The sequence below is a fragment of the Trachurus trachurus genome (genome assembly GCF_905171665.1).
Source record: "Trachurus trachurus genome assembly, chromosome: 16".
In the NCBI taxonomy this organism is placed as follows: domain Eukaryota; kingdom Metazoa; phylum Chordata; class Actinopteri; order Carangiformes; family Carangidae; genus Trachurus; species Trachurus trachurus.
In genome coordinates this window covers 13,405,373-13,432,239 of record NC_139902.1, presented here as the reverse complement: position 1 = coordinate 13,432,239, position 26,867 = coordinate 13,405,373, and the positions used below count along the sequence as shown (strand labels likewise).

At 42.7% G+C, this 26,867-nt stretch overlaps 1 protein-coding gene across 1 annotated transcript in view; it reads right to left on the bottom strand.

Moving 5' to 3' along the window:
- Positions 1 to 25,555, bottom strand: part of ephb6 (eph receptor B6) — a gene marked incomplete at its 3' end in the record, with an annotated part of 40,280 nt that extends 14,725 nt beyond the window's left edge. The window contains exons 1-5 of the mRNA XM_083989070.1: positions 25,476 to 25,555; positions 13,359 to 13,423; positions 6,661 to 6,933; positions 2,103 to 2,272; positions 1,720 to 2,015 (exon numbers count right to left, since the gene is read on the bottom strand). Coding sequence (XP_083845196.1) covers positions 1,720 to 2,015; positions 2,103 to 2,272; positions 6,661 to 6,933; positions 13,359 to 13,423; positions 25,476 to 25,533 — 862 coding nt within the window. The 5' untranslated portion in view covers positions 25,534 to 25,555. The remainder of the gene's footprint in view (positions 1 to 1,719; positions 2,016 to 2,102; positions 2,273 to 6,660; positions 6,934 to 13,358; positions 13,424 to 25,475) is intronic.
- Positions 25,556 to 26,867: the final 1,312 nt, after the last annotated feature.

Below are 26,867 nucleotides of genomic sequence, written 5' to 3'. Positions count from 1 at the left end.
AGATTAGTGCTTTATAAGGAATTCTGTCCCACACAGTCCTCGGACATATTCGACCAGAGTCAAAGGCGCATCACAGAAAGACTCGAGCAATCACACAAAAAGATATGCGATGCAAACAACATCCACTTTTTTCCTTTTACACCCTCTGAATTTTTTGCCTGCTCAGTTCTTTAACTCATTAACTTGCATCCTCTTATCTTTCACTCTCCCTCCATCCCTCCCTAGTTTCCCTCCACTCCCCCTCTCTCCCCCTGCGGTTTCTGTCACTTGTTCACAGACGAGTGGCCATTACATCGCCATGACCTAAATGTGTCACATCCCTCTCACTATGGCTCTCTCCCTCTTTTCCTCTTTCCTCCTCCTGCTCTCTCCCTATATCCCTTCCTGTCCGTCTGGACATCTCTCTTTTTTTTTTTTTTTTTACTTCTTTTTTTCCCCTCCACTTACAACCACTTTAAAAAGTGCAAACGCTTTTGACCGGTTTTGCAATTGCTGACCTCAGTACTATTTATCTGGCTCCCAGCCCTGCGCTCTCGTCTCTTCATTTCATTACAGTAAAAACCACACAAAGAGTAAACGGTCTCCCTGTATTTCCTGAAGATATTTCCATGAAACTTTATTTATCAGACAACATGTGCGTAGTTGCATCGCCACCAGTGCGCTGCCTGGATAAGGACGATCTCTCTGCTTCTCATCTCATCCTGATCTGACCTGCCTGCCCTTGTTTCCCTCTGGTCTTCACATATAGCACAGTTGTGTATCAGAGTGACGGCAGCTCCTTTCAGTACTAAGAGGAGCTGCTGTCATATCCCATGAAATAGCGAGAAGCGAAGTGACAGGGAGTCGAGATTGGCCCCAAAATTTGACTGATAACAACGACTTTGATTTTTAGACATTGAAAGGGTAAATTCACTCAACAAAGTCAGTCAACAGGTAATGGTGGGTATCAGGGCTGCCACTTTTTGAATAATGGAAATTTGAACTGTCATTCAAACATCTAAAAAAAACCCTCTAACAGCACTCTATAAATCCTCATTTCATTCTTTACATCAAATCCCATAGATTATTTTCTGACAAACTGGTGAAAATGTTGAAATATTATCTTCCTCTCAGTGGTGAGGGAAGTGTTAAAAAAAAAAACATTCCTGGATCTGACCCTTTAGCCAGATCCACATGAGATTGATTGTTCCCTGGCTCATGCCCCATCCCTCCACCCAGTTTGGTGCAAATTGGTTCAGGACTTTTTGCATAATCCAGTTGATAAACAAACAAACAATTTCCCTTTTCAACTAGTAAAATGGTCCGCCTTACCCTGTGCATGCCAACCCTGTGCAAACTAGCTATTATTGCTCTCTCTACAAATGCCTCAAGGAGATATTTTACTATGTTGTTTATGTTGAATCCACATTTTGAGTTTGAATTAATTTGAAAACATTAGTATGCATTAATTGAACTTTCTTTTAATCTGATTTTGCCAGAGTAGAAGTCTATTTTTTAATGAAGTTTTAGTCATTCTCCTTTTGATCTGTCAATCACCAGAATCCCTCAACTGTATAGAAGTGATGTGTGAAATTAAAGAACTCATAACCATCAACTCAAGGCTGATATACTGCAGCAACCATGCATGACAAATAAAATTAACATTGTGCAAAGACTGTGAGATCCATCTCTGTGGGATCAACCTGTGATCAGTGCACCGTCAGTGTTCCCCAGACTCACCCAAGCAGGCAGATCCATTAACGTTCGGCTCGTAGCCTTCATCGCAGACGCATCCTCCTACAGGTACCATCCACTCTCCCTCAGCATTGCAGTGCATGCGCGGGGGCGTGCCTCCCTGTGCTTTACTGTGGGGGACACATGTCCCGCTCACAGGCACTAAGGCCGTCGGCTCTGCCCCAGAGGGAGTCGCCGGGTAGGAGGCTAAGTAGAGGCTGGTGGCTGGACATCGCCGGTAGAAGATTGACACACCCATGAGGGAGACACAAGCTCCACTGTCGACAATAGCCAGGACAAATCTGGAACAAGGGTCAGATGTTTAGATAGAGAGCAATTATGGATACCGGTGAAACAAAAGCAACAAAGTGTAGTACAATGACAGCTACCCATTGCGCGTGAGAGGGGCGAAGCTGCGTGTCTTGATGTTGATTCGGCTGTATCTGTTCGGTTGGTACTGGTGAGGTGAACTGGGCTCAACCTTGGAGAAACTCTTATCAGCTGCGATGGTGTCGATCTTCACCCAGCCCTCCCTGGTATCCTTCTCTTTGCCGGACGGCTGCAGTGAGAGCAGAGCAGAGTGGACAGGACACAGCGGGGGAAATAAACAAGTTAAAACGGCTAAAAGTCGGTTGACAGATGAATATGAACTGGAAATAAACAAAAAGCAAAAAAAAAAAGATGAAAGATGAAAGAAAAGCTCAAGGTTGTGCTGTGATTTTTCCCAGGAAGTTAAGTGAGCTGTGTAAATGTTGACTTAGATCTGCAGTGTGGAGGTCCCAGTGGGGGTTCCTGTGAAGATTTACAGCGCTGCAGTGCGTTGTGCTCTTCTGTGACTCTCCTCTGATTCCTCATCAGTCTTTGATTTGCATTTTTAAAAAGCATCTCACTTTCCCTAAGGATAAATACACCCCTCCCACCGTGTCTGTTGCTGCCTATGTAGCAATTCCTTCTCCACACAGACACATAAATATAGCATCTTTTGACAGTTACCTGTTATTGCTTCACTAACAACACATGAACCGCAGAGAGTTTCCTCTGTTTAAATATTGTGATGAAATATTGTGAAGCGTAGCATAGGCCTACTTCTTCTCACCAGTGTGGTCTGTGGTGGCTGTCATTCAGTCACACTGCTAGTAATTGTACGGTCAGGGTAATTATATGATTACTCCTTGTCATGGGATGATGAGAGGTTTTAATGTTTTTGTGTAACATTAGAGCAACAACAATTAAATTTTAATTTTACTTTGTTTTATGATTCTGTCTGAAGGCTGTTTGCCTCAAGCAGTGACGAAAAACAGCTGGAAAAGAAGAATTACTCCCTGTTTAATTCAGTTATGGCCAGATGAACTTTAATCATCAGAGATTAGCTGCTGAACATTTTAAATGTCACATTCATTTGTTTGTTTAATAATGTCTGTGAGGATGCTGAGATAAAACAGAGGAGCAAACAAACAATATTCATCACTGCAACTGAGCATATTAAAGTGGATGAGCAGGATCCATAAATAAATCAATAATTTGTGTGACTTTTTTGTATCACGTCTCATTGTGCATCACTTTTCCAGAGGGGTTTGGATATGTTTTATTATTGTCACACTTGTTGAGTACACTTCTCCTGATGAGTTGCAGATTTCCCTCAGTCGTGACACTCAATTTTGCTGCGTAACAAAATCAGTATTCAGCGCACAACAACTGCTCTTTCTTCACTCCGTCAAATTGTCTGAGTACCTCCACCGAGAAATTAGAGAAGAACACTGCTCACTGTTGTTATTACATAAATACTTTCATAACTCTGGCAGCCTCCATTACTCTTCACCAATCTCAAAAGTTCAGGAATTTTATGATTAGCACTCGGGGGAGACATCTCTGTTCAGCTGGTGGTGGTTTGACGATTCGGTGCGTTTAATAATCACTGGGGTTGGCACTGGCAGTGCTGTTCCTGACACCGCAGGCAGCAAGAACTCCAAAAACGGCGTCTGATCCCTCTGGGTTTTGGGGGGTGGTTTAATAAGTGGAGGTTGCAACGTCTGTTTTGATTCTCTAAATTATCCAGACTGTGGCTGAGCTTCTCCCTTTTGTTTTTGTTGTTTTAATGCACCGCATTGTAACCTGCACTGCACCATGCTACAGTATCTGCTGTCTACTGCTGCACTTCAGTCAGTGCTTCAAGTCATGTATTTCCTTCTTGATATTGTGCATGGTGGACGATACACTGTCATGTCATCGGGAGGTACAGTAGCTCCCATTATGTTGCCTCTTGCTTGTATTAGCTCCTAGCTCTAGCATACAAGCTTCTTCATTTGTTTCTCACATTATTTCTGTTTTGTTTTTGCTTTTTTATCATTGCTGTCTTTCAGTTAACTTAACTTAATTAAATAGGTTTAAAGAAACCTGTATTTTTTTACATTTAAATACATAGAAATAAATCATCCAGAGTAGCATTTATCAAGAGAGAACAGTTTAAATGCTAATTTAACTGATGCTAATTCATTTTTAGCCATGTTAACAGTAGGCTACAACATGTTGTACTTTATATTTAGTTATTTTTTTGAGATGTAATTTAAAATCTTCACAGTTTTTCAAATATCAAGTCAGAGATATGTCTTAATGTTACCTCCTCAACAAGCATGCTAATGTTTTGCCCATTAGCTACACAGCTGTTCGCAACACTAGTTTTGTTGGTGTAAATTTTTTCATGACACATACCTAATGCTAAACATAGCCCGAAAATAATATAGAGATGTTTTCTTTCTGAAATGTCAAGAAATGAAACTCAAAGTGAAATTTAATGTCGGAATCCGTGTACGTTATTTCTGCTCTAAAAAATAAGGACAATTTTTAATAATTTGCCTACATACCGATTATAATTTCATATGGTTTTGTTCTGTTGTATAATTGGGTAAACTCACCTGCAGTGATTGGCTGAGGTAAAGTTACAGGAGCAAAGGTCAGAGAGATAAAAAGGCGCAGAGACACCGGAAGTACAAAGTGGTGCGCATCGTTAGCTCAAGCAAAGACGGTTTATAAATTTGTAAATAGAGTATTTTTGGCTCAAGGAGCGAGTGAATGGTGTAGCTATATTTATTTTAAAAAATGTTACGGTAAATGGCACGTTGCTGTGTTTTAGGCTAGTAGTGAACCGCAGCCGGAGGACTGTATGTCAGACTGAAACGGACCGGCTCACCTGCCGACGGAGCTGCTGCTGCTGCTGCTGCTGCTGCTTGTTGGTGTTCACGGTGCAGAGGAGCGGATCTACCGGTGAACTGAGTCCACTGTCTCACCTGACCTTCGTCGGAGAAGAGGATTTTACCGGCCGCAGCAGCGCACCCGACCACCACACAGGTCTGTATGTATCGTGTCTCAGATGGTGTGTGAGTGTGTGGGCTTTAGGGTGTTGGTTTGAGATGTAGACGGACGTTTAAAGGATTAGTCTACTCTTTTATTTTGAAGTACAAGTTCAATAAGATACCCAATTTCTTTATTATTAAGGGGGTTTAATGAATGTAAGTGGTAAAATATTATGTAGCCTATTGGCAGAGGTTATTGGTTATTTATTTTAAAGGTGTACAGAAAAGAAAATTGAATTTGAGCCCACTTTGGGTCATAAAATTAATGTGATAACTCATCTTTCAGACGTTGTAGGCCAAACTTTGTGCAAAATTCTATTTTTGAGTAAATCCGGGATGAAAGTGTGTATTTTTTTTTTCGCATTGGATAATGCAGGCGCACAGATTATACGTCAGCCTGTACACGATTCACCAGCCACTGATATTGGATCCGTCAACCGTCATTCAAACGTCTGAGACACGCACACACACACGGAGCTCGGGCTCGCCCCAAGCTTTGAATATCCCGCCCGCTCGATAACGACCAATCAAATTCGTTTTCCTTACTCGGGTAAACTCGTGTTGCAGCTCGTGACAACTCGGCGCGACAAACAGGACAAACGGCCATTTCTGTACACCTTTAAAGTAAGTTGTAGGGATGTCCTGATCACATTTTTTGGCCTCTGAGTCCGAGTCACTTGATTCATAGTAGCCTATCTCTGCCGATACAGAGTTCCGATCTGATACTTTGGCAATTCAGAAAAAAAGAACACATCCAAGTTGTCTCTTAAGGACAAAAAAGTGTGCTTTCCTAGCCTACCAGCGACCAGCTCACAGCTCAGCTCACTGCCACTCACGTTGCCTGAACAGTAGGCCCTACACCCACTCATAGAAATAGGCTATACAGTACGAGAAGCATCGTCGCCTATTTGTTGACATTGAATACCACTAGTCAACTGTAGCTATATTTCTATGCGTCCACTCTCCGCTTTCCGCAAATGTGTAGTGTACAACATGGACATATGGATAACGTAGGCTAACGTAACATTTTTGATACATCAGTAATCCGATCTTTTCCAACCAATTCCGATCCTTTGAAAATTAATACGTGTTGATCGACCCTGATTTCCGATCACGTGATTGGATAGGGGACATAAATTGTGTTATTCAGGCGCAGGCTTTTCATGTGAGTAAATTTATGTTTAATGATAGACCAAAACTTCAAGTAGCCTAAATTCATAATTTCTCTTTATCACGTTGTCTTGGGTCAGTCAATTAGGCCTAAATGATAGCTAATGAGTTGATAAGTATTGAGCAGTTTCATAGAGTCCTATTCATTCTACTAAAAAAAACTGTCTGGTAGCTCCCCAACTACAACAAACCCAAAACCCACCCCACTGGTATAGTATAGGACCCACTGTAGACTGGTGGGGTAACACTTTTGTTACAGTATAGTTTTTATTTTACAAAACCATCATACAATGGCTGCTGGGCTTTAGGACACATGTAGAGACATGGGGCTAGGTTGTATATATATAATATAATATGTAGGTACTGTAGATCAAACACCAACATGGGAACACAATACAGCTCATCCAGTATTGGTTTTCCGCCTCACCTCAGCTGACCAGGTCCTCTCCAGCTCTCTCTGCGAGTCGGCCTGTTTGTAGTACAGGGTGAGTGTTTCTCGGCAGGTGGGTGACGGTGATCGCAGGCTGGCGCAGTCACGCACGGAGAAACGCAACGTGACAAACACCCGTGGCGCCGAGTGGCGGTACAGGAACGGAGTAGCCAACCAGTTGTCCTGCAGACGGGGATTTTGGTTGACATTGCAGACCTCAAAGGTTCGTATTAGCTTCCCGCGGTCGTCCAGGACACTGACCTCGTCCCACTGAGAGAGACAGAAACAACATTATGAGGCTGTGTAAACTCAGCACTGTAAAAGTGGAACATGAGCCTAAGCAGGAGGCACGAGAACCGGCCTGTATAAACTGTTGAAAGCCTCCTATGCTTATCCAGTTATGAATCTTCCTTATATCTTAAAAGTTGGTTTACATGTCAGGAGGTAAATATTTAGCATATTGCCTGTGCTGCTGGCAGAGATGGCGCATAGCTGTTTGACATCTGCGTTGATAAGTATTTTGTCCTGATAAAACACACACTAGTGTTGTATCCACGAGTCAAAACTTGCTCTTCACTATTCCCAATGTTAGGTCATCTCCATGTCCTTGTACTCCACGCTACACAGTCTATTGTATAATTCAGTAATCAATGATTATAAAACCAGCAGTTAATTAGGCCACTTGAGCCTTTCATTTAGAGCATAACACAATCAAAGCCTTGCAAACAAAATGGTACTGAGCCAGATATATAATTAAATGTATTTTCTCTTTAGCTATCCAGGAGATCATTTAGATCATTCCAGAAAGCAAAATTATTGTGGTGAATGCTTATAAAATGTTTGTTTAAATCCCAGTACCTCCGTGGTTTATCAGCCCATATAACATCTTGTCAAATGCTACTTCCACATCTGGGCTGAATTGGGGTGTTATCTGCCAGTGTCAGCTGACAGCCAGCGAGATTATCTATGGTGTAGCAAAATTGGAGCAGATGGGGAGGGATTGTTAAAGTCTTTGGGAGATGTTGCCAACAAATTATACAAGTCTGTACAAATGTGCAAATGTTGAGATATATTTAATTGGATAACTGACAATGTCTTTCACCAGAATAATTTGGATTCATTCTCTGGGACCAAAAATGCCACTTCAAAATGCTTCAGCAATCCACCTGTATTGAGGTGGTTCAGACAGGCCCGAAGCAGCAAACTGAAGGACCAACAGATCAACATTTTCATTGTCAAGGCTTTAAAAAACTATATGAAGGTCTCGTCTACACTGGATGGGAAACAGAACAGAATGTCAGTGGTTTTCAAAGGAACTAATTTCTTTGGGTCAAGACACTGATAAAAAGAAACTGTTGGCAGCCCAGAGTAACGAGGACACCGTTTCTGAAAGGACACATGGATATTGAATTTCTCAAACGTGTTACTGAACACCACAAACAAACTTTGGTGCACCTCCATTCTAGTGTGAAGTATAGAGGACAATTGGAGAGGGTTTTTTTTGTTTTTTTTAATCTAAAATCAAACAAAAACTGTTTTCATGGCAAAATATGACAAGATATAAAGGAGACCATTGGCTCAGACAGTGAGAATATACAAAATAGGAGTTTGTACCTCTCAATTAGATATGTAGCACAATGGCTTTTTATAATAACATCATATTTTGGGAAATCTGAATACTCGTGGATGCACTAATGGAATTGGACATGAGCTGGATCTTGGTTGAGACAGAGACACGACTGTGAATGAGTCAAAATGTAAATGTAGGGATGGGGTTTAGTTTCACCAATTATACAGTACGGTGCCTCCAAGATGAAAAGGCTCTGCTTTAAGCCTGTGTAGCCCTGAGTGACAAGCAGGGCCTTTTCTGTTGTAACACAGAAGAATTATGTATTAGGCCTCATCATCATAATTCTCCCTGCAACAATGGCAACGGGACAAAAGGTCCTGACACCCTATCAGGGTGCATTTGCTGTGTGTGTGTGTGTGTGTGTGTGTGTTTCTGTTTTTATGCATGTTAGTGTATCTCTGCATGCTCATGTCTCTTTCTCTGTGTGGTTCTGACAGCCAGTGCGAACAAAGATCTTTGTAGCATCACACATGAGGGAGTGCATTCATATTGGGTCCAATTGGAATAATGATAAGATCAGTGAGCAGATAGAAACAGTCTGAGGCGCTGTCAGTCTAATGGAGTGAAAGGACAGTTTTCTCTCTCTGAGGCTGTGACTGGCTCTCCGTCAGTCATGGGAACAAGGCAAATGGGATGGAGGGGACAAAACAGAGCACATGGTGGGCTGGAGGGATGATGATGGAGAGTGGGGAGAGGGAAAAGTGGGGAAATAGTAAACAGAGTTGGTGTCTTCAGTCAGGTGGCTGCAGTAAGGCTCAGACTTCTCAGGTAGCGGCAGAGTAGCAGCTGGTATCTGTGTGTATCTGTGCCATTGCGTGCAGTTAGCGTCTGTACCTTTGTGAAAAAAAAACACAGCTTTCATTTGTTTTCTGACCCATAACCTCAACCTCCATCACCCCTCCCTCTCCCTTTCCTATTTCTACTTGTCTCTCGTTTTCTCCCTCCCCGCATGAAAAACAGAAAAGAAAAAAAAAACGGCAGATTGGGGAGGAGGGGTTGGACGAAGCATTGGAAAGAAAGAGAGAGGGGGGGGGGCGAGAGAGAGAGAGAAATAGGGACGACTCATCTCTGTGATTTAATTTGAACCGAAATGCCAGAGAGCCACGCAATCTCTCCAGTGACAGAGGACAGGGGAGGGGCAGGGCCTTGGACACAACCGCCGACACACAAACAAACATGTAGGAGCAGAGGAAGGCACGCACATATACCCTGAGACATATGCGCGCGCACACACGCAGACGAAGCAAACACACAATGGAAGAACGGAGAGTAAAGGAAATAAGAGGAGAGAATAAAGCGGACTACTGTGAGAAGTGGGGAGTCTCTGCTGGGTTGACACTGCGGGGAAATGAGGGGTAGAGTGGAGATTGAGTTGGGGGGATAAAAGGACGAATATGAGGCAGAGACCCAGTGGCTTTGGGTCTGTGAAGGGGCAGAGGGAGGAAAGATTATAGGAGTGAAAGAGCGAGGCAGAGACAAAGACGCTTGTCAGTGAATTGAAAGATGGTAAAAGAGCAAGAAGAAGCAGGAGGAGAGCGCAGCGAAGAATATACACACACAGACCCTCGAGCAAATTAAAAACAAGATGGGATGTGAAGAAAAGTGAGGAATGGGTTAAAAAAAGAACACACATACACACACACACACACACACACACACACACACACACACACACACACACACACACACACACACACACACACACACACACATACACATTCTCCCTCCTTCCTTCGCTCCCCCTTCTCTTGGTCTGTCTTTCTACTTCTCTCAGCTTGATGCCCCGGGTCAAATAACCATATCTCCATCTCAGAAGCACTTCTCATCCAGGGACTATAAAAAAAAATGTAAATGCTTGACTTGCTCTCTCCCACACACACACACACACACACACACACACACACACACACAAACACACACATGCCCACACTCCCTCACTTCCTCACATACACACACACATAAAAGGACGGCCCCCTATTAGCAGCTGCCCGTCATGGTTCACAGACTCCTAACACACATGAGGCCCTAATTAATCCAACATCATGTACAATTATGGCCCAACACTGGAGGCCAGACTGGGGTGATAATGACGGTGCGTAAAGCTAAAGTTTGGTGTAAGGTGAGATAAAAGGCTCCATGTGAGTGCGTATGCCTGCCAGATGTTGCTGAGAGACTACTGTACTTCTATGTGGTCCTTTCTCAGTAAGTTGTAAGTGTTGGCTCACATTTCGCAAAACATGCATGAACGCAGTCATTACGTAGCTGGTTGCTACTTGTTTTCATTTCATTCACAGTGTAATGGTCTAAATTTATATATCAGATGTTTGAGCATATTGTCCATGTATGGACAGAGACTTAGAAAAATATTGTTGTGAGGACTCGACACAGGAATTCCCTGCACAGTAAGAACACAGTACATGTGATGTCCTACGCTTTCTCACATGCAGTTTGACTGATTATTTCAAAAGATGATGACAATGGCTGAGTGTAATTATGAGCCATATTAGAAGTGAGGCGCAATCACTCACAGATGAATGAATTTAACTGACCCGGGAGTTGACCCTGGCACAGTCACGCAAGTATACACACACACACACATGCACTCGCACATGTAAACCCAGACACTCATATTTACGTATAGCTCGAGGCGATGCAACAACCTCAAATAAAAAGCAGCTCGAGAATGGGAGATCTATAGTTCTTATCACGGATGAGGACACACATTAGAGGCCAATATAAAAAAAGAACTAAGGGACATTTAAGGAGCTCAAGGCTGTCAAAGGCAAGGTGAGACCTTCATGCTCATTCTCAGGCTGTGTAACACCTGCCACAAGCTCCGCCAATCAATGTCAGACGCCATGATTCTGCAAAATAATGACACTGACCTTAACCCACGGCCCGACATAAACATTTATAACTTCATTCCCATGATCTTCCAGCAGTTCTCAACGAGGCAGAGTTCTCACTCAGTTTGAAGTGGATGCCTGCTGTTCATTTAAATCACTGTAATCGATGCAGCTGGCAAAGTGGATAATACAGCTCCCATGTTTGATTTTAAAGTGTTTGAAAGTACAAACATGGTGAGGAAAACATGACAAAATCCACACTGGCTCTGCCTTGAAAAACAGACTTTAAGAGCTTGGACATGTTTGTGTGAGCTGTGTAGCTGAGAAACATAACATACAGGTGTACAAACAAACATATGAAAATGTGTCTGATGTGTACAGGGATATATGATGAACTAAGAAACTCAGAAATCATTATTCTTTAGAGTTAGTTTTCCCCCCGTTCTTGGTGTGTCATTATATTGTCATAATAATACACACAGGGCCTTTCACCATGACTAACCTAATACATAAAATTAATCAGTTGTAATCTTGTACCTAAATGTCACCAAATCAATCCAAGTAAAAATGTCACACATTCAATGGTTCCAGCTTTTTTTTTTTTTTTTTATCTTTATCCTATAATCTTTAGTCAGTCAGGGTTCAAAATTTCCCCCCCAAAAAAGCAGTTGCCAGTGGCAACTAATTTTGACCCTTTGGCTGGTAAATGACGTCGACTAACCAGCCGCTCTGGCGAGTGCAAAGTATATATCTGTCCCACAAAAGCAGCTTCTTCTTATGTCTGTGTAGTCCAACTCACTGATACACAGCTGAATGATTCATGATTCAGATTGTTTTCACACATCCGCACTAGATGCGAAAATTATATGATTTCATTTTTCAATTAGTACGGTTCAAGTTAACACGTTTGTTTTGACTTAAACGCCACACCACTGGCAGTATGTCATGTTTACATGACTCCCGTTTGTAAAAATGAAACGTAGGTCAAACTTGTGGCCTGCAATAGGCAGTTGGAGCGGATTGAGGTCCGACTGCATTCACATAACAAAAGGACCGCACCACTGTTGGACTGTACCGCACCGGTGTGGCTGTTTTGGTGCGCACCCGAGTGTGACTGTTGTGTTCACACTGACCCACACCCTGGGCCGACCTAAACCCACCCCCATTCATTCTCCCCATCGCCGCTGCAGTCTGCCCTGCCCTGCACTGTGAGGCTCAGTCTCTTCTCATTACTGGCCAGCCTAACGTTAAGGGGTCCTGGAGGGTTTTCCTCAGGTCCCCAAGGAAAATTTGAACTTTATGAAAGGAGAGCCCCTTGAGATGAATCATCTCATCTTCCTGGGGGTCCTGAACACAGACACATATGCGCACAAATACAATCCATGAAACACACACCACCACATTACATCCCAACCATCCCACTATTGTATCCCACCAGCCCTTAACCCCGAACAACTAGAGGCAATCATCAGCTATATCAAAAAAATATATACATAAAAGATACACTGAATAAATGTTAAATTAATAGCAGCAGCATGTTACTGTATCTGAAATAGATGTTAGTGAGGTCTTATTGAGATGTAGCCTAAGTTGTTCAGTCAGAAGATCTGCCTATTTCTTTGGAAATTCTGGGTACAAAGAAAAACAATTGATGCGTGACATTGTTTTACTGTAAGTAAGGTGGATAATTAAAGTGGACTCAAAATATAGTGTTATTTTTCTAAAAAGTGCATACAAAAAAAAAAAAATATATATATATATATATATATATATATATATATATATATATATATATATATATATTCTTTAATTCCACACAAAATTGTGCTAATATTGCTTTATGTGTTGAAAATTGCTGAGTATTATAGTAATGATACCACATTGAAAAATATACCAAAAAGCTTTAAATTTACAATTTATGGCCAGTAAAAAAATCTTTCTGGCCAGTATATTTTTAAAGCTTACTAGTCACCACCAAAACATTAAGTTTGAACCCTGGTCACAGTCATTTGTGCCTTAAATGACCAAACTTTACCACCAGTTGCAAAAGTGTGACATATTATTGTGATTAACTATCATTAGAGTTAGTACTGAAGCCAACGATGTGATTACAACCCAACAGTTAACACATCACCATGTGTAACATGTGTTTAACACATTGGATTCAATCCAACATCCCAACAGCTGTAAAGCACATTGACAGCCTGCTCTCTGCTCACCCCTGTGTCTGGATAGGTGGTCCAGCCCAGCTCTGAGGTAGACTCTGTTGTGTCCAGCAGCATCACTGAGGAGAGAAACAAAGGAGAGACAAAGACATGGTTTGATAAAAGAGAAAAACAAGATGCACAGAATTCAAATGAACACTATTGATCGCCACTCAGGAGTTAAACCTTGAGACAAACAGAGAGAGTGCGAAATGAAAGAGTGTGAAACAATCTATAACCATCTCTCGTAGACTGCAAGCCGCAGAATGTGTGATTCTGAGAGGCCATAACAAAGATGGTAATATTTAAGGGGTTGAAGGGAGTTATGCTTTTGTTAAATACCACAAGTAGTTGGAAGCTGCTTTACTGCTGGTGGAACAGGTCCAGGATTTGTCCACAGCTCCCTTTGATTTTTCCCCCGTGCGATAAAATCACGGAGGTCTCCAGCTGTGTGCATCTGTCAAACCTAATAATGCATTCTGAGTGACGATGCATTTTGACACAATGTTCCTCTGTTTAAAAAATGAAACTGATTGACCTGATGGGGCACTGTGATTAAAGGTCAGACTTTCCAACTTTAAAAGGCCATAACAATTAATGTCACATTTCGTTGAAACTTAGCAAGCTGATGCTTCTTGTTGCCTGGCTCAAAGGAAACCTCCATCGTTTTGCGGGGGATGATGATGGTGATATGTTCAATGTTAGTTTCTCCCTTATTCCAGGTTTTAAAAGGCATTTGCTCGTTTCCACTGATCTGTAATGAGAAGCGTGAGAGGAGGAGAGTATGGCTTTTATGTTGTGAGTGTATTTTCCCATTTTTCTGCTTTTATGTTTAAGTACTTAAAAAAGCAAGCTGGCAAAGAAACCACACACACAAAGTGACTTCAATGCTGAGGGCTGCGTGCTGACACATGGCAGCTTCCAACACAAAACTGAAGCCCTTGAATTTTCCATTAGTATTCGAAAACCGTGGTGGCTGCCGTTTCTTCAGTCTGGCACAGTCTGCACTCACTTCTGTTGAGGAGCCACTGATTGAACGTGGGCCAGAGTTTGTTGTGCACGCAGAGGTTGCACAAACATCAGATTTCAGGTTTGGTTACTCGCACAGATGGAGTTAATGGGGAAAAACACGGCGCCTGATTTTGTCATGCACGGCGCTAATCACCCAAAGGCCTGTGTAGACACATAAAGCACGGTGGCGAGGCGGGAGCCATCCGCTTCTATTTACAGATAAATAATTTTTCTCATTGTTGTCATACAATTTTTATACTTTTTCGTTTCCATTTCATGTCACACAATCGTTCATCAGAGGAAAGGAGGCTCTCTTTCCCTCGCTATGACAACCAGACAAAGAGCGACTGAAATTTTTTTATCTACATAATCATCAGTCACAGGATGGGATTTCAAAAGGTACTCTAGTCTCACCAAAACACCACTGACTCACTGAGATCACTCAGTTTTTAATGCTCGGGTGTGAAAGCTTATGCCCACACACCTGCTGAATGCCTCTTCTGCTTAATAAGCCAAACAAATAAGAAGAGAATTATATCATTTGGGGTTTATGACACAAATCAACCCAGCGTCTCTGTTCTGTGACTCGGCTGTAAACACTTTTTTTTTGGGGGGGGGGGATAATATTCAAAGATGCAGACGCCTCATATCTGTTCTCCAATCCTTCCCTTCCCTCTCCCTCCAGTCTATCTGTTTTCATCCGCTTGCCTGTCTTTATGTCAATCTCACTAAATTCACACATTTTCCATGGATGTCCTCCAGGATTCAGAGTGATATGAATTGTATCAAGAAAATAATACAAATGGACTGTGACAGCTGAGGATTATATGCAGCCACAGGCATCAGAATAAATAGTTTTTAGTGCAACACATGTCTGGACAGCTTGGCAGAGCCGATCAGGATAAAATCAGCTACACGGAGAAGACTAAATCCACCAAGCCAGCAACTCTAAAGCCTTTCAGAGGAATGACAATTTCCATTAGTAACACACCTTTGCTGCTTTGTATAGTGATGCCACTGTGGCAGGACACACATTGTACTGTGTTCTTTCATATCACAACATTTGAGTTGTGCATGATGATGACAAAGACACTGCCCATTGATTATTGTAGAGACTTTTCCTTCATTTCTCTTCAAAACAATAAATGATCATCACTATTTATAAACATGCACGAGCCACACTAACATGTCACGCACTGTGACCTCATTAAGCACCATCCTATTTGTATCAACTAAGAAACGCACACACAAATGCTGCAAATGTGATGTTCCAAATTCAATTAACCCTCTGCTTCAGGGCACAGTCATGCATAAATAATATATAGCAAACTATTTTGACATTAATATTTATGCCTCTACTATTTAGCTTCTTGTCGAGGGGCCTTAGGGACCCCAGGTCCTCACGTCGCCTCCCATCTTTCCGGGACAAACCTGTACATGAGGATTACATGGAGGGGTGTTCAAAGAGCTCCATGCATGTCTCATTGCGTGACATTAGCATGTTGAATAATTCACCACGACATCTTCAAGATAAGCGTTGAGTGCCGTGTTACACACACCTTTCAAGGATTAACTCGAGCTGGGGCATCATGACTGGATCTTCTGTGTGTGAGTGTGTGCGTGTGGGTGCGCGAGACGCCGTCGAACAAAAGAGGGGGACATTTTGCTGGCAAGTCCACTTGGCAGTAAAAGCCCCTTTATTTAACTCTCAGACAACCCCTTCACGTACACACAGAGCACTACGCCGTCTCTGTTATTGGTCCATCCGAGGGCCCAGACACTCAAAGTTTGTCCCTGACAGTTTGCAGAAGTGCTGAGTCTGCAATCTGGACCTGAGTGCTGCTTTAATGCACGCCGGTCTCTCACGTCTTCCCGCTCCACTCCAGTCTTTTTTACTCACTTTACTTGATACCTACTCCCCTTTCTCTTCCTCCATCGTGTCCCTTGTCCCTCTCATCTGCCCCCTCTCTCCGCATGTGTGTATTATTCATCTAAAAAGTGACAGCAGGGCAGGCATTTCTGTACGTTAAATAAGGAGAGAGTCTGCTCCATTATTGATGCCAGGTCTGCTGTTTGTTTGGGAAGAGCTTTGATAGGGAAAAAAGCGGAGACAATAGAATAGTAAAGACAGGATTATGAAACAGGAGTGAGAGGAGGATGATGGGATTGAGTATGTGCAAACCAATGTGCTTCATAACCCTCTGCTTCTGTGTGTGGTGTGGGTGTAATGCTCTTTCTGCTGTGCAGAGGTGACCTGCATTAGTTCACGACTGTCCCCTCTGCCACTCGAGTGTTCACTTCAGCTGAGTGACCCTCTCTCCGCGCTCTCCATCCATTTCTCGTTCCCCCCAACACTTTCCCTCTCTGTGTGGCCATGCATGCGCCGACACTCTCGAGCGCTAAGTGTAGTGCTGTCGTTCATGTCACGCCTCTGACGGCAGATGTATGCTACTTTCATGCACACTTTCCAAGCAATAAAGCCCCCCCACCCCAGACACACCTGCCCTGCACACCTCACACTCATCTGAATTTAGGTGTTAACATTAATGTAGGCCAAAGGGGTGTGAGTGTGTGTGTGTGTGTGTAATATGCCTCACCAATGTAAATACGCCTGCAGTGGATACACAAAGAGCCACTGTGTTCACAGGTAACAACACGTTACACACACACACACACACACACACACTTTTCAGAACAAAAAAAATTTCCCACAGTGCCTGCAAGCGTTCTGAGCAGCGGTCAGGTCGTGTTTTGTCTTTTGTCCACTCATCCACCCATCTCCACCCATTCTTTATACGCTCCAGATGCTCCCACCCACAGACAGTCAGTCAAGGACAAGGCCTACACCAAACCATCATTACAAACAACCACAGCAAGAGAGTGATACGCCAAGACAGAGTGGGAGCAGGAGCGGGATGGGGAGGAGGGTGGAGGAGCGAGGAAGGAGAGGGGGATTAACGCGATTCTAGAAATAAGCATGCACATGTCAAAGGGAGTCATCAAAAAGTCTCTGGTGGTTCGACCGAATGAAAGTGCAGCTGCAACAAACAGCACTTAAGCCAGGTTAGATGACAGAGCAGGGAGTCGAAGCCGAACAAGCAGCAACAGGCACAGGTAGGAGGACATGTCAGGAAAACTGTTTCCTGGTGGTAACATTTGGAAAAGTTAGACCGGTCAGGTTACCACATGGAGGATAAAGACATTTACAAGTAACAGCATTTTGGGGGATGTGCTGCTTGGTCAGTGTCAGTGGTTGGCACTGGGCTTGGTAAGAAAAACATCTACTTTGTACAATGTCATGTGGGAGATAAGAAGTGTTGGTAGCTGGTACGAATGAAAATCCAACCCCCTACACTGTAATAAATTTCAGGGTGGTTTAACTTATACATTTAAGTTCAAAAGCTGCCTTAAAAACATGAGTTAACTCAACTTTGACAAAAGCTTTATTTCAACTAAGGAAGGTAAGTTATATAAATCGCTTAATTAATGACCATTTATTGTTTGAACTTGATACTCTGAGTTGAAGTTACTTACAATGTTACATTGTACATTAAATTAAACTTACTTTCTCTTGTTAACTGAACTTATGATTATATGTTGTTTCAACTCATAAAGTTCAGTTATACTAGTTATTTAACTCATGATTTTGTACTATTCAAACTTGATGATTTTAGTTCAAACTACTTACTATATTGCATTTTAAGTTACTTTAACTCATGTTTTTAAGGCAGCTTTTGAACTTAAAGTTGCAAATTGAACAAACTAATGTTTTTAAATTACTGATTTTGTCTCGACTCACAATGGCAAGTTAACAAGTTTACTAAAGATCACACTGAATAGACTTACATTTCAAATACATTTATTGAACAGAAATAATAAACAACAATCTTGATGAATTTCTCCAGTCACAATAAAGGCTCATCTTATCAATAAATATTAGAGTGTGTGTGTGTGTGTGGTGTGCATGTGTGTGTGCGATAGGGAGTGAGTGTGAGGCAACTGAAGTGAGTGAGGGGCTTCAATGCATAGAACAATCAAGAAACAATAAAGACTCATCTTATCAATGCAGGTTAGAGTGTGTGAGAGAGTAAAGTCAGTGTGTACAGGGTTCCGTTCCATAGAACAACAATCAAAAAAACAAATCTTGCCTTAGATTAATTTCTCCTTTGTGCAATGTCTTTCCAGCTGTGGAGAACAATAGTCTCCGCAACCACGACGGCAATGTCGAAAATGTTGTGTGGAACGGGCCCTTGTTCACTCCCTTCACAGGCAATCAGCTCATCTGTATACCCTTCATCGCGCCATCCAGCATGTCAGTATGCACCTTGAAAAGAAAAGAAATAGAGTAAGACCATTTTCATAATTCAACAAACTATATGTATAGAAAAGAGAGAAGGAGTGAGACAGGAAGTAAAGGAGGAAGAGAAGGAGGGTGAAGTAGACAAGGAGGGGAAATGAAGTGGGAAGCAGGGATAGTAAAACGAAATAAAGGAGATTTGGACGGCGGCGGGGGTGTAGAAGGAGAGAGCTGAATTAGAAAGGAAGAGAAGGGAGAGGAGGTAGAGAATGAGAGGATGAGAGGGGAAAGGGGAGTGAGACAGTGAGTAAAGGAGGAAAAGGAGAAGAGGGAGAGAAAAAGGTAGAGAATGAGAGGAAGAAAAGAAGAGAGGAACGCAGATGAGGATAGGAATAGAAGGAGATTAGGCGTTAGACAAAAATGCATAAATTCTTACATCACACATCCTGATGACATTGGAAGAATCTTCACCCGAGATAAAGTGTGGCAGGCCAAGAAGAGCAGCCGTCCTTCTCCCATTTGTGTCCTACAAGACAAATAAACATGCAGTAAGATTAAAATGTTAACAAAAATTGTGTCTTTAGTCATCTGCCCTTCAATTTACATCTTTTTCAAGGCCACTCCTGGTCGTTGCTCTGTAAACTGCCAATAGCCCGCACAAGTCCATCCAGTCCTGTAAAAACTTCTCCAGGAGGTCCTCCGGTACGCTGGAATTCTGTCCTAATCTGAGGAGACAGGCAAAGACAGGCCACATCCATGTTGAGTGATGAATGATGATAGTTTTTTTGATTGTATGTGCAAAACTGCAAAACTTACAGCTCTACTTCATCCAATTGTTGCCAATCTTCTATGGATAGCAGCACCTAAAAACACACAAAAAACAACACACACAACATACTTTTAGACCAGGGGTTCCCAACCTTTTTATCACCACGGACCGTTCACCAGTGGACAATTTTACCAGTAATGACCGTGACCGTTAAGGCTTTTTCCACAGGCACTGCAATCACTAATCCACACAAGCTAACAGTTTTTATACTCACGGTAACAAACCTTCCCTCCCCCCTCAACAAAATTATAGACCACTGGGAGCTCTATGGCGAGAGAGAGAGAAAAAAAACTTTAATGTTGGATGCACGCGCTCACAGGCCACGACTAATTACTGACACAGCTAACGTTAGCCTTGGGAAGCCGTACAACGTTTGCTAACTACTACAGAAAATTTAAAAAGTATTATTTTCGGGAGTTTTCGCCACCATTTAACTGAATGTGACTGCTGCCTTCAAAAACATTCACCAATCCCAAACTATTCAGTTATCAGCAGGTTTCCCTCCGCATGGCACGTTTGTGACCGCAGCCTACACCTCTGCTAATGGCGCAGAAAAAAAAGAGGAGAAAAAAAGAGAGAAGCTAATGACTGACGCACGTGCTTGCGGGCCACGACTAATTACTGACACAGCTAGCCTTGTGAAGCCGTTAACTCGACAAACGTTACAAACAAAGCACCAGTTTCAAAAAAAACTTTTACCGAGCACCATGAACATGCTTCTAAATAATGCCATACAACTCTTGCTAACTACTACTTAAAGTTTAAAAAGTGTTAGTCACAAGACTATGAAAATGTTTAACCAACATGTCTCCCGCAAATGTTAGAACGCTGAAATTATCCTATCCACAGCCAATTTACATTAATATTGATTTCTTTTTTCTTTTTTTTAAATAAAAGATAAATGCAACCACTTACCATAATCCAGTCGATGCTTGCCTGCTGCTCCCCGCCAACCTGCACTTGCCCGTTGAGAAATGAGATCCGAGCAGCCGGTGGCGTCCTGATCTTGCTGATAAAAAGTAGTCCTCCGCCACTTCTCTTTAACCGTCTATCTGCTTGACAACAAGTGTTCCTCTTCCTCTGTTAATTGTCAGCTGCAGCGGAGTGGAGCTCCTGAAGTATTTTAAAAAGATCTTACATGATAATTATTAATCTGTTATCAGATCAAGATGAAATTTCAAGCACTATTTTTTACGGCGGATTAATATGGCTACCTCAGCGAGGGTCACGCTCAGTTCATGAGAGATTCAGTTACTGTGGGTAAAACTCATGTTCTCAAGTTAGGTTGACTCATTGAAATTTCCATTTCATTAAACTGGCTTAAGCTCTTAAGTTGGGATACCAATAACTCATTAAATTAAGTTTAAATTCCTCAATTCATTATGTTGAGTTGATTTAAATTATAAAAACATGTCAGGATAACTTATTGGGCTGGTTACTTTTTACAGTGTAAGAGCAGGGAGACACGATACGGTTTAAATATAGACAATGACATACATTTTCAGACAGTCTTAGAGTTGCACTTGCTTTGTTCGCATGGAAAGTGATGGAAAGTGTTGCGTAACAAGCATAAAAAAAGAGAGGAAAGAGAGAAATTCAAACTAGGAAGCAGAGTTGAGCTTCTAATTCACTGAGCCACTGATTCACTGCATATAAGCTGCATTTATTATCTGTATTTATATCACTATAAGAAGCAGAGGGATAACTACACGGAGAAAGGGAGAGGGAGAGGCCGTCAATAACTGCTGAGCTCATGGTGATATTTTATTACAAAGCCTCTGTTTTGATCCACTCCTATTACATCTTGTGACCATTCCAGATTAAAAGCCCTCTAGTGGTTCAGTGAGCAGAAACCCTTTATTTCTTAACAGCACTTTTATTGCTGTGCTGACATGCTGCAGTTGGGAATTAACCTATTTAGTCTTTTTTTTTTTCCTGTCTTACCTGTTTCTAGTTTTTATCTTCTAATCTAACTCTGAGCAACAAGGAAACAAATGCATTTCCAAAATGTAGAACTGTTCCTTTAACCTGTTCAGGTATTATCACTACAGCAAAAAAACAAAACAAAAAAAATGTTCATTTTGGCAACTCAAGACCGGATTAGACACAGTTTTTAAGAACTAGAAAGGCTTGACTTTGGCAGGAGCGAAAGAGTCATGACGTTATTTAACGAGCCCCAATAAAAGCTGTGGAAAAATACTTGTCAATGGAGCCACAGCGGTGACATTTGTCCCTTTCCCTGTTTAAACACTCACTGGAGCCTACTCATGGAAATCATGAAGAATAAAGAGATAAAATATAAAACTGTGAACTTCTGATACAGAACAATCTGGACTAACCATCAAAAGCAGAGAGGCTGATACGAAAATATTTTCATCAGCACCTCCACCCTCAACAGCCACTAAGGAGGAAGGAATGTGAATCTGAGAGGAGATCAGTTTACGGTAATCTCATTGTGTCATTTCTCAATAGTGAAGCCTTCAACAATCAAACTTAGCTCTCCCTCCTTTTGGTCAGTGCCAGCATGCCAAACTGCCAAGTGCAGCTTTAATGTGAAACCCAAAACTGCAAACTACATTCCAGTGCCACGGCAGTCCATACCACATGTTCATCTTTCAGTTATATTTTGGCTCTAACTCATTGCCTGTCCGCACACGCGCATTATCCGTGATGCTATCAGTCACGACACTGACTGACTCAAAGCAGAGAGCCTTGGCTCGCAGCCGCCCGGGGGGCTTCAACCTCTCATATCACAAATGACAGATGTGTCATTCATTTGAGGAAAAAATGGACTAATGTCGTTACTGCGCTCTCTGCAGCCACAGAAAATTATGCTGCTCTTAAAAATTACATGAAATAATGCTGCTAAAAATAACGGCATGGTCACAGTTAAGTGTTGTGGTGTCAGTGATGGGGATGCTGCGTCCTCCACTTCCCACCAGCGTGTGATTTCACTCTCTCTCTGCAGCTCGGTGCACATGCAGGCCTGAGGATGGAGAGCAGGAAGCTTTTAGTGGCATCCATCCCACTGTACTCCTACTGTGACGAGCCTGCCATTTATTTTCTTATCACACTTTTTCTAATTTATCATGTCCTGAAAAAGACACGGCTTATCGCACCCAGGGTACGGGCGGTAATCTGCCTAATTAATACGCCGTTAAAGCCAGAAACAGCAGGAAAGATGGCACAAGTGACCTTAAGGCGAGAATGTCAACATGGCCCAAAATATACAGCTACTGCCTGGTGTTTCTGTTTTTGTGTACAGATGGAGGCAGAGTGCTGATCCTTTACTCGAGTGTAATTATCAGTACAACAGAGTAAAAGCAGATCTCAAGTCAAGGATTTACTACAGAGAAAAATGCGCTTAAAGTGTGGGCCAGAATAAATTCATATGACTGAACAAATATTATTTGATATATTATTAGATACTAATGATGAATCAGTGAGCTACAGTAATAGATCACTTAACACATCATAGGTTATTTACTCCAGTGGTTCCCAAAGAAGAAATCAAGGCCAAGATAAATCTGAGGGGTTTTGAGATATTTAATCGGAAAATTCAACTACACTAATCTGTAATTTAATTATTTTTGATCTAATCTTTGCCTTTTGTGATCTATTACCTCTAATATTATGCAGTTGGGCCAATGATTGCACCTGTCTGAGAAGTTTCAAAGTGAAATGTTTCTGTGGTGACGTGAACTTTTTTAAAAGCTTGAATCGTTTGTCACTTTTTAATGTAAAATTTTAACTGGAAAGAGAGAAGAAGTGGAAATTGACTGAAACCGAATAGCAGTATACTGCTGCAAAACCTTTCCACCTGGCTGGACGTTCTTCAGACATGTCAGTGTAGCGTCTGAGCAGCCTGTTGCCTTTTGGTCAAAGTCACATGAGATTACTTTTTCAGGCTAAGATTAATAGGTTAATTTCTGGATATGCATAGCTGGGTGAGCATCGCTGCAGCTCCACTCATCCATGACTGGAAGAGCTGGAGGGGCATCAGGTGTGCCTCCTGCACTGGCCCTCCCTCCACTGTGGTGCGTTAATCCAATGTGAGCACGCAATCCGCGTCGCAGATCCAACCATTTAGATGCCAGCCATCGGGCTTCACATCAACACCTCGTGTCAACAAAGCATGTGGGCGAACGCATCAACACTTGCACAGGCAACATGTGAGAGTGATAAATCAAATGTCCCGTCACTCACACACTCTGGAGTTTGTCTGCTCTGCACGCACAGAAACATCTAGAAATGAGCTTTGATACACTGAACTGCAAAAAAAAAAAAATCCCCCTTTGTGGTCTGTGGTGTTAAAAACCAGACAAAGGTATGGTTTGTTAAAGGTGGATACGCAGATGAACTCTCAAAAGCCGTAGACAGACAATAAACAAAAGAATGGCAGACAGTAAACATATCGGTTAACATGCAGCCATAGCCGGCCAGTCCAGACAGACACATCATTTACTGCAATCAAAGCCGAGGCAGACGCCAAATCCTCCCTTCATAGCACAACTAGATGCTTCAACTTATTTGGATTTATATGCACGTCCATGATATTGGGTTAATACTGTATTATGGAGAGCTCTGTTTCACTTACACAAACAGAGTCAGTGGGCCAGTAACTCTGTGCAGCCTCTCTGTCATTCTGTCTCATCTTAGTCCAGGCCATCTGTTACGGACACAGCTCAAATCTGTGGCATGAGGCTGACATATACGTTACCTCTGTTATAGACCACTACACGCACGCTGACACACACCTCGTAGTAAACTCAAGCCAATGGGAGATGAGCGAGAACAGGTGCAGCTCTTTTACAATATGTGCAGCTCTTCCCCCTTTGAAAGTAATTGCGTGCTGACGGCTGAAACCCCCTCAAGTGTTGGGGACAGGATGTAAGAGCGGGAGCTATGTATAGGCAGACGTTAAAGCACTGGAGACACACACACATATAGTATGTACAGATGTATACACGCACATACATATAATGCAGTTTGAATCATCAAATTATCATCACTTCTCTTAAGTCAGCCCACTTTGATCTGACAGAACTCTTCTTACTTAATAGCTTCTGTCTCTTCAGACATTCTGTCAATCTCACACAAACACACACACACACACACAAACACACACACATGCACACACTCAATTGCTCACTAGCTCTTGCACTTAAGATATATTTCCAGTCATGTAGACAAAACGTGAGTTAAGAGCAAAGAAGAGAAGATGCAGCCATACTGTATAAAGAAAGAGCTGCTGATAATGATGCCGGATGGGGGCAGGGGTCTCATCTGTCACATCCATAAGATCATGACTGACATACGGAGGGGAGGGGGGGTCACAGGCGTTCGAACTGAAACAGGGTTATGCAACTTATTATTCATTTGTCCCCCTGCCTTATTTCCATATTCTTTTGTTGCATGAGCTTGATAGGCCCCGGCACGCACCTGGCCCTTCCATGCCAACAACTATCTGATGTGCTGCCACAGTGGCACACACACACACACACACACACACACACACACACACACTCTAGCGTGTACATGCATATTCACTCAATCAGGCACAATACAGAGCACACAGAACTGACACGCAGAGGACTATGTGAGCAAAGGGAAAGGTGGTAATTATTCAGGGGGTCCCAAGTTGGAGGTGGAGCCCCCCCTACCTCCTCCAAAAAAAAAAAAAAAGAAATCCAGGAAGAATTGGACTTTCTGGTGGCGCTGCAGCTTTACGTGCCACAGTTTCACACGTTGTCAAAGTGCCCAGAATCCCCAGAGAGCCACATTCTTAGAGAGCTCTTACAAAGGCATACCAAGTGTCCATCCTTCACTTGTGGACTCATTACAAGCACATGATGAGAGAGCTGGGTAAACTCTCCATCACGCTGCTGCCATAAACACACACACACACACACACACACACACACACACACACACACACACGCTCCCGGGGCATTGATTTAATGTGCATAAATGAATGTAAAAGTTTAGTGCTCACCTTCCTCCGCTGAATTTGGCTGGAAAAACAGACAGAGAGACAGAAAGACACTCCACATCTCCACTACAGAATGACACTGACAGAAAGAGAGAGGGAGGGAGAGAGCATGAAAGAGAGAGAAAGAGGGAGATAGAGTGAGTCTGTGTGAGACGGAGCGAGAGAGGGAGAGGGGGTGAGAGAGGGGGTGGAGTCTGTTTGCTCCCTTTATCTGAGAGAGAGAGAGAGAGAGAGAGGGAGAGAGAGAGGGAGGTTGAGGGGGTGGATGGATGAATGGATGAGGGAAGGAGAAAAATATTTACAGAGCAGCACATACAATAAGTACACTGCCAGGCGAGGAAGTAAACAAAACACTGTTGTCAGAGAGACGGGAGGAGAAAGAGATCAAAGAGAGAGAGAATGGAGGAGAGTGGGAGACAATTTTCTGTATTTGAGAGAAACAAAGACACAAAGAGAGAGTCAACAAGCGAGAGTGACAGAGAGAGAAAGAGAGGTGAAAAAATTAATGAACAAGTTTGTCTGGTCTGTAAAACTAAGGTCTAGACATGTCTGATGGTGGACTCTCCGAGCGAGGCCGCCTGGCAGACTGAGGCTCCAACTGTGGCATCCCTCACACGTACCAACACTGTGCTAACTTGCATTTTTTCGTGCTGTGGCATGTGAGAGTGTATCCAATTTTTTTTTTCCCCTCCTGTTTCCTCCTCACTTTTTTTATGGAAAATGAGTATAATTTAGACACATTTCTGGATGCACTCCATCCCTCATATGACAACACCCCCCTCCTCCTCCTCCTCCTCCTCCTCCTCCTCCTCCCCTCCGTCTCTCAGACAGACTCCTCGCCCCACAGAGCTGCTCATCCAGACAGCATCTAGACATGCACTCACACACACAGCACACACAGCACGCACATGCAAACACACAGCTGAGCAGCCCTCTGGTCTGTGCACGCCACTCGCTGGTCAGGCTGCAGCACTGCAGCTTGTTGATGGGCTTTCATGCCCCAGTTCACTGCAGTGACTGAGACTCCGGTCGACTCTTGCCTCTTGCAGGGAGATGTTGCCTATTGGCTTGACACAGTTTGATGGCCCCATTCCCAGCCAGCCGGGGGCCCTTTACCCTCGGCTCTTTGCTCCGAGGGACTGATGTACAGAAGGTAGAGTGAAGAGGGAAATAGATTATGCTCGTCAACTCATTGAGCAGAGAATTAAAACTTCTCACATCCATCTCTCTCTCTCTGCATGAACTTGTTCGCTGTACAAGCATGATTAAAGTGTCTGCCATTTTGGAGCTGAAGCAATTAGTTGATATATCTGTTAGTCACTCATCTGAAGATAAGCGGCATATTTTTCATACTACATTCACCATTAAGCAAAAATGTCAAAAAAATAAATAAAT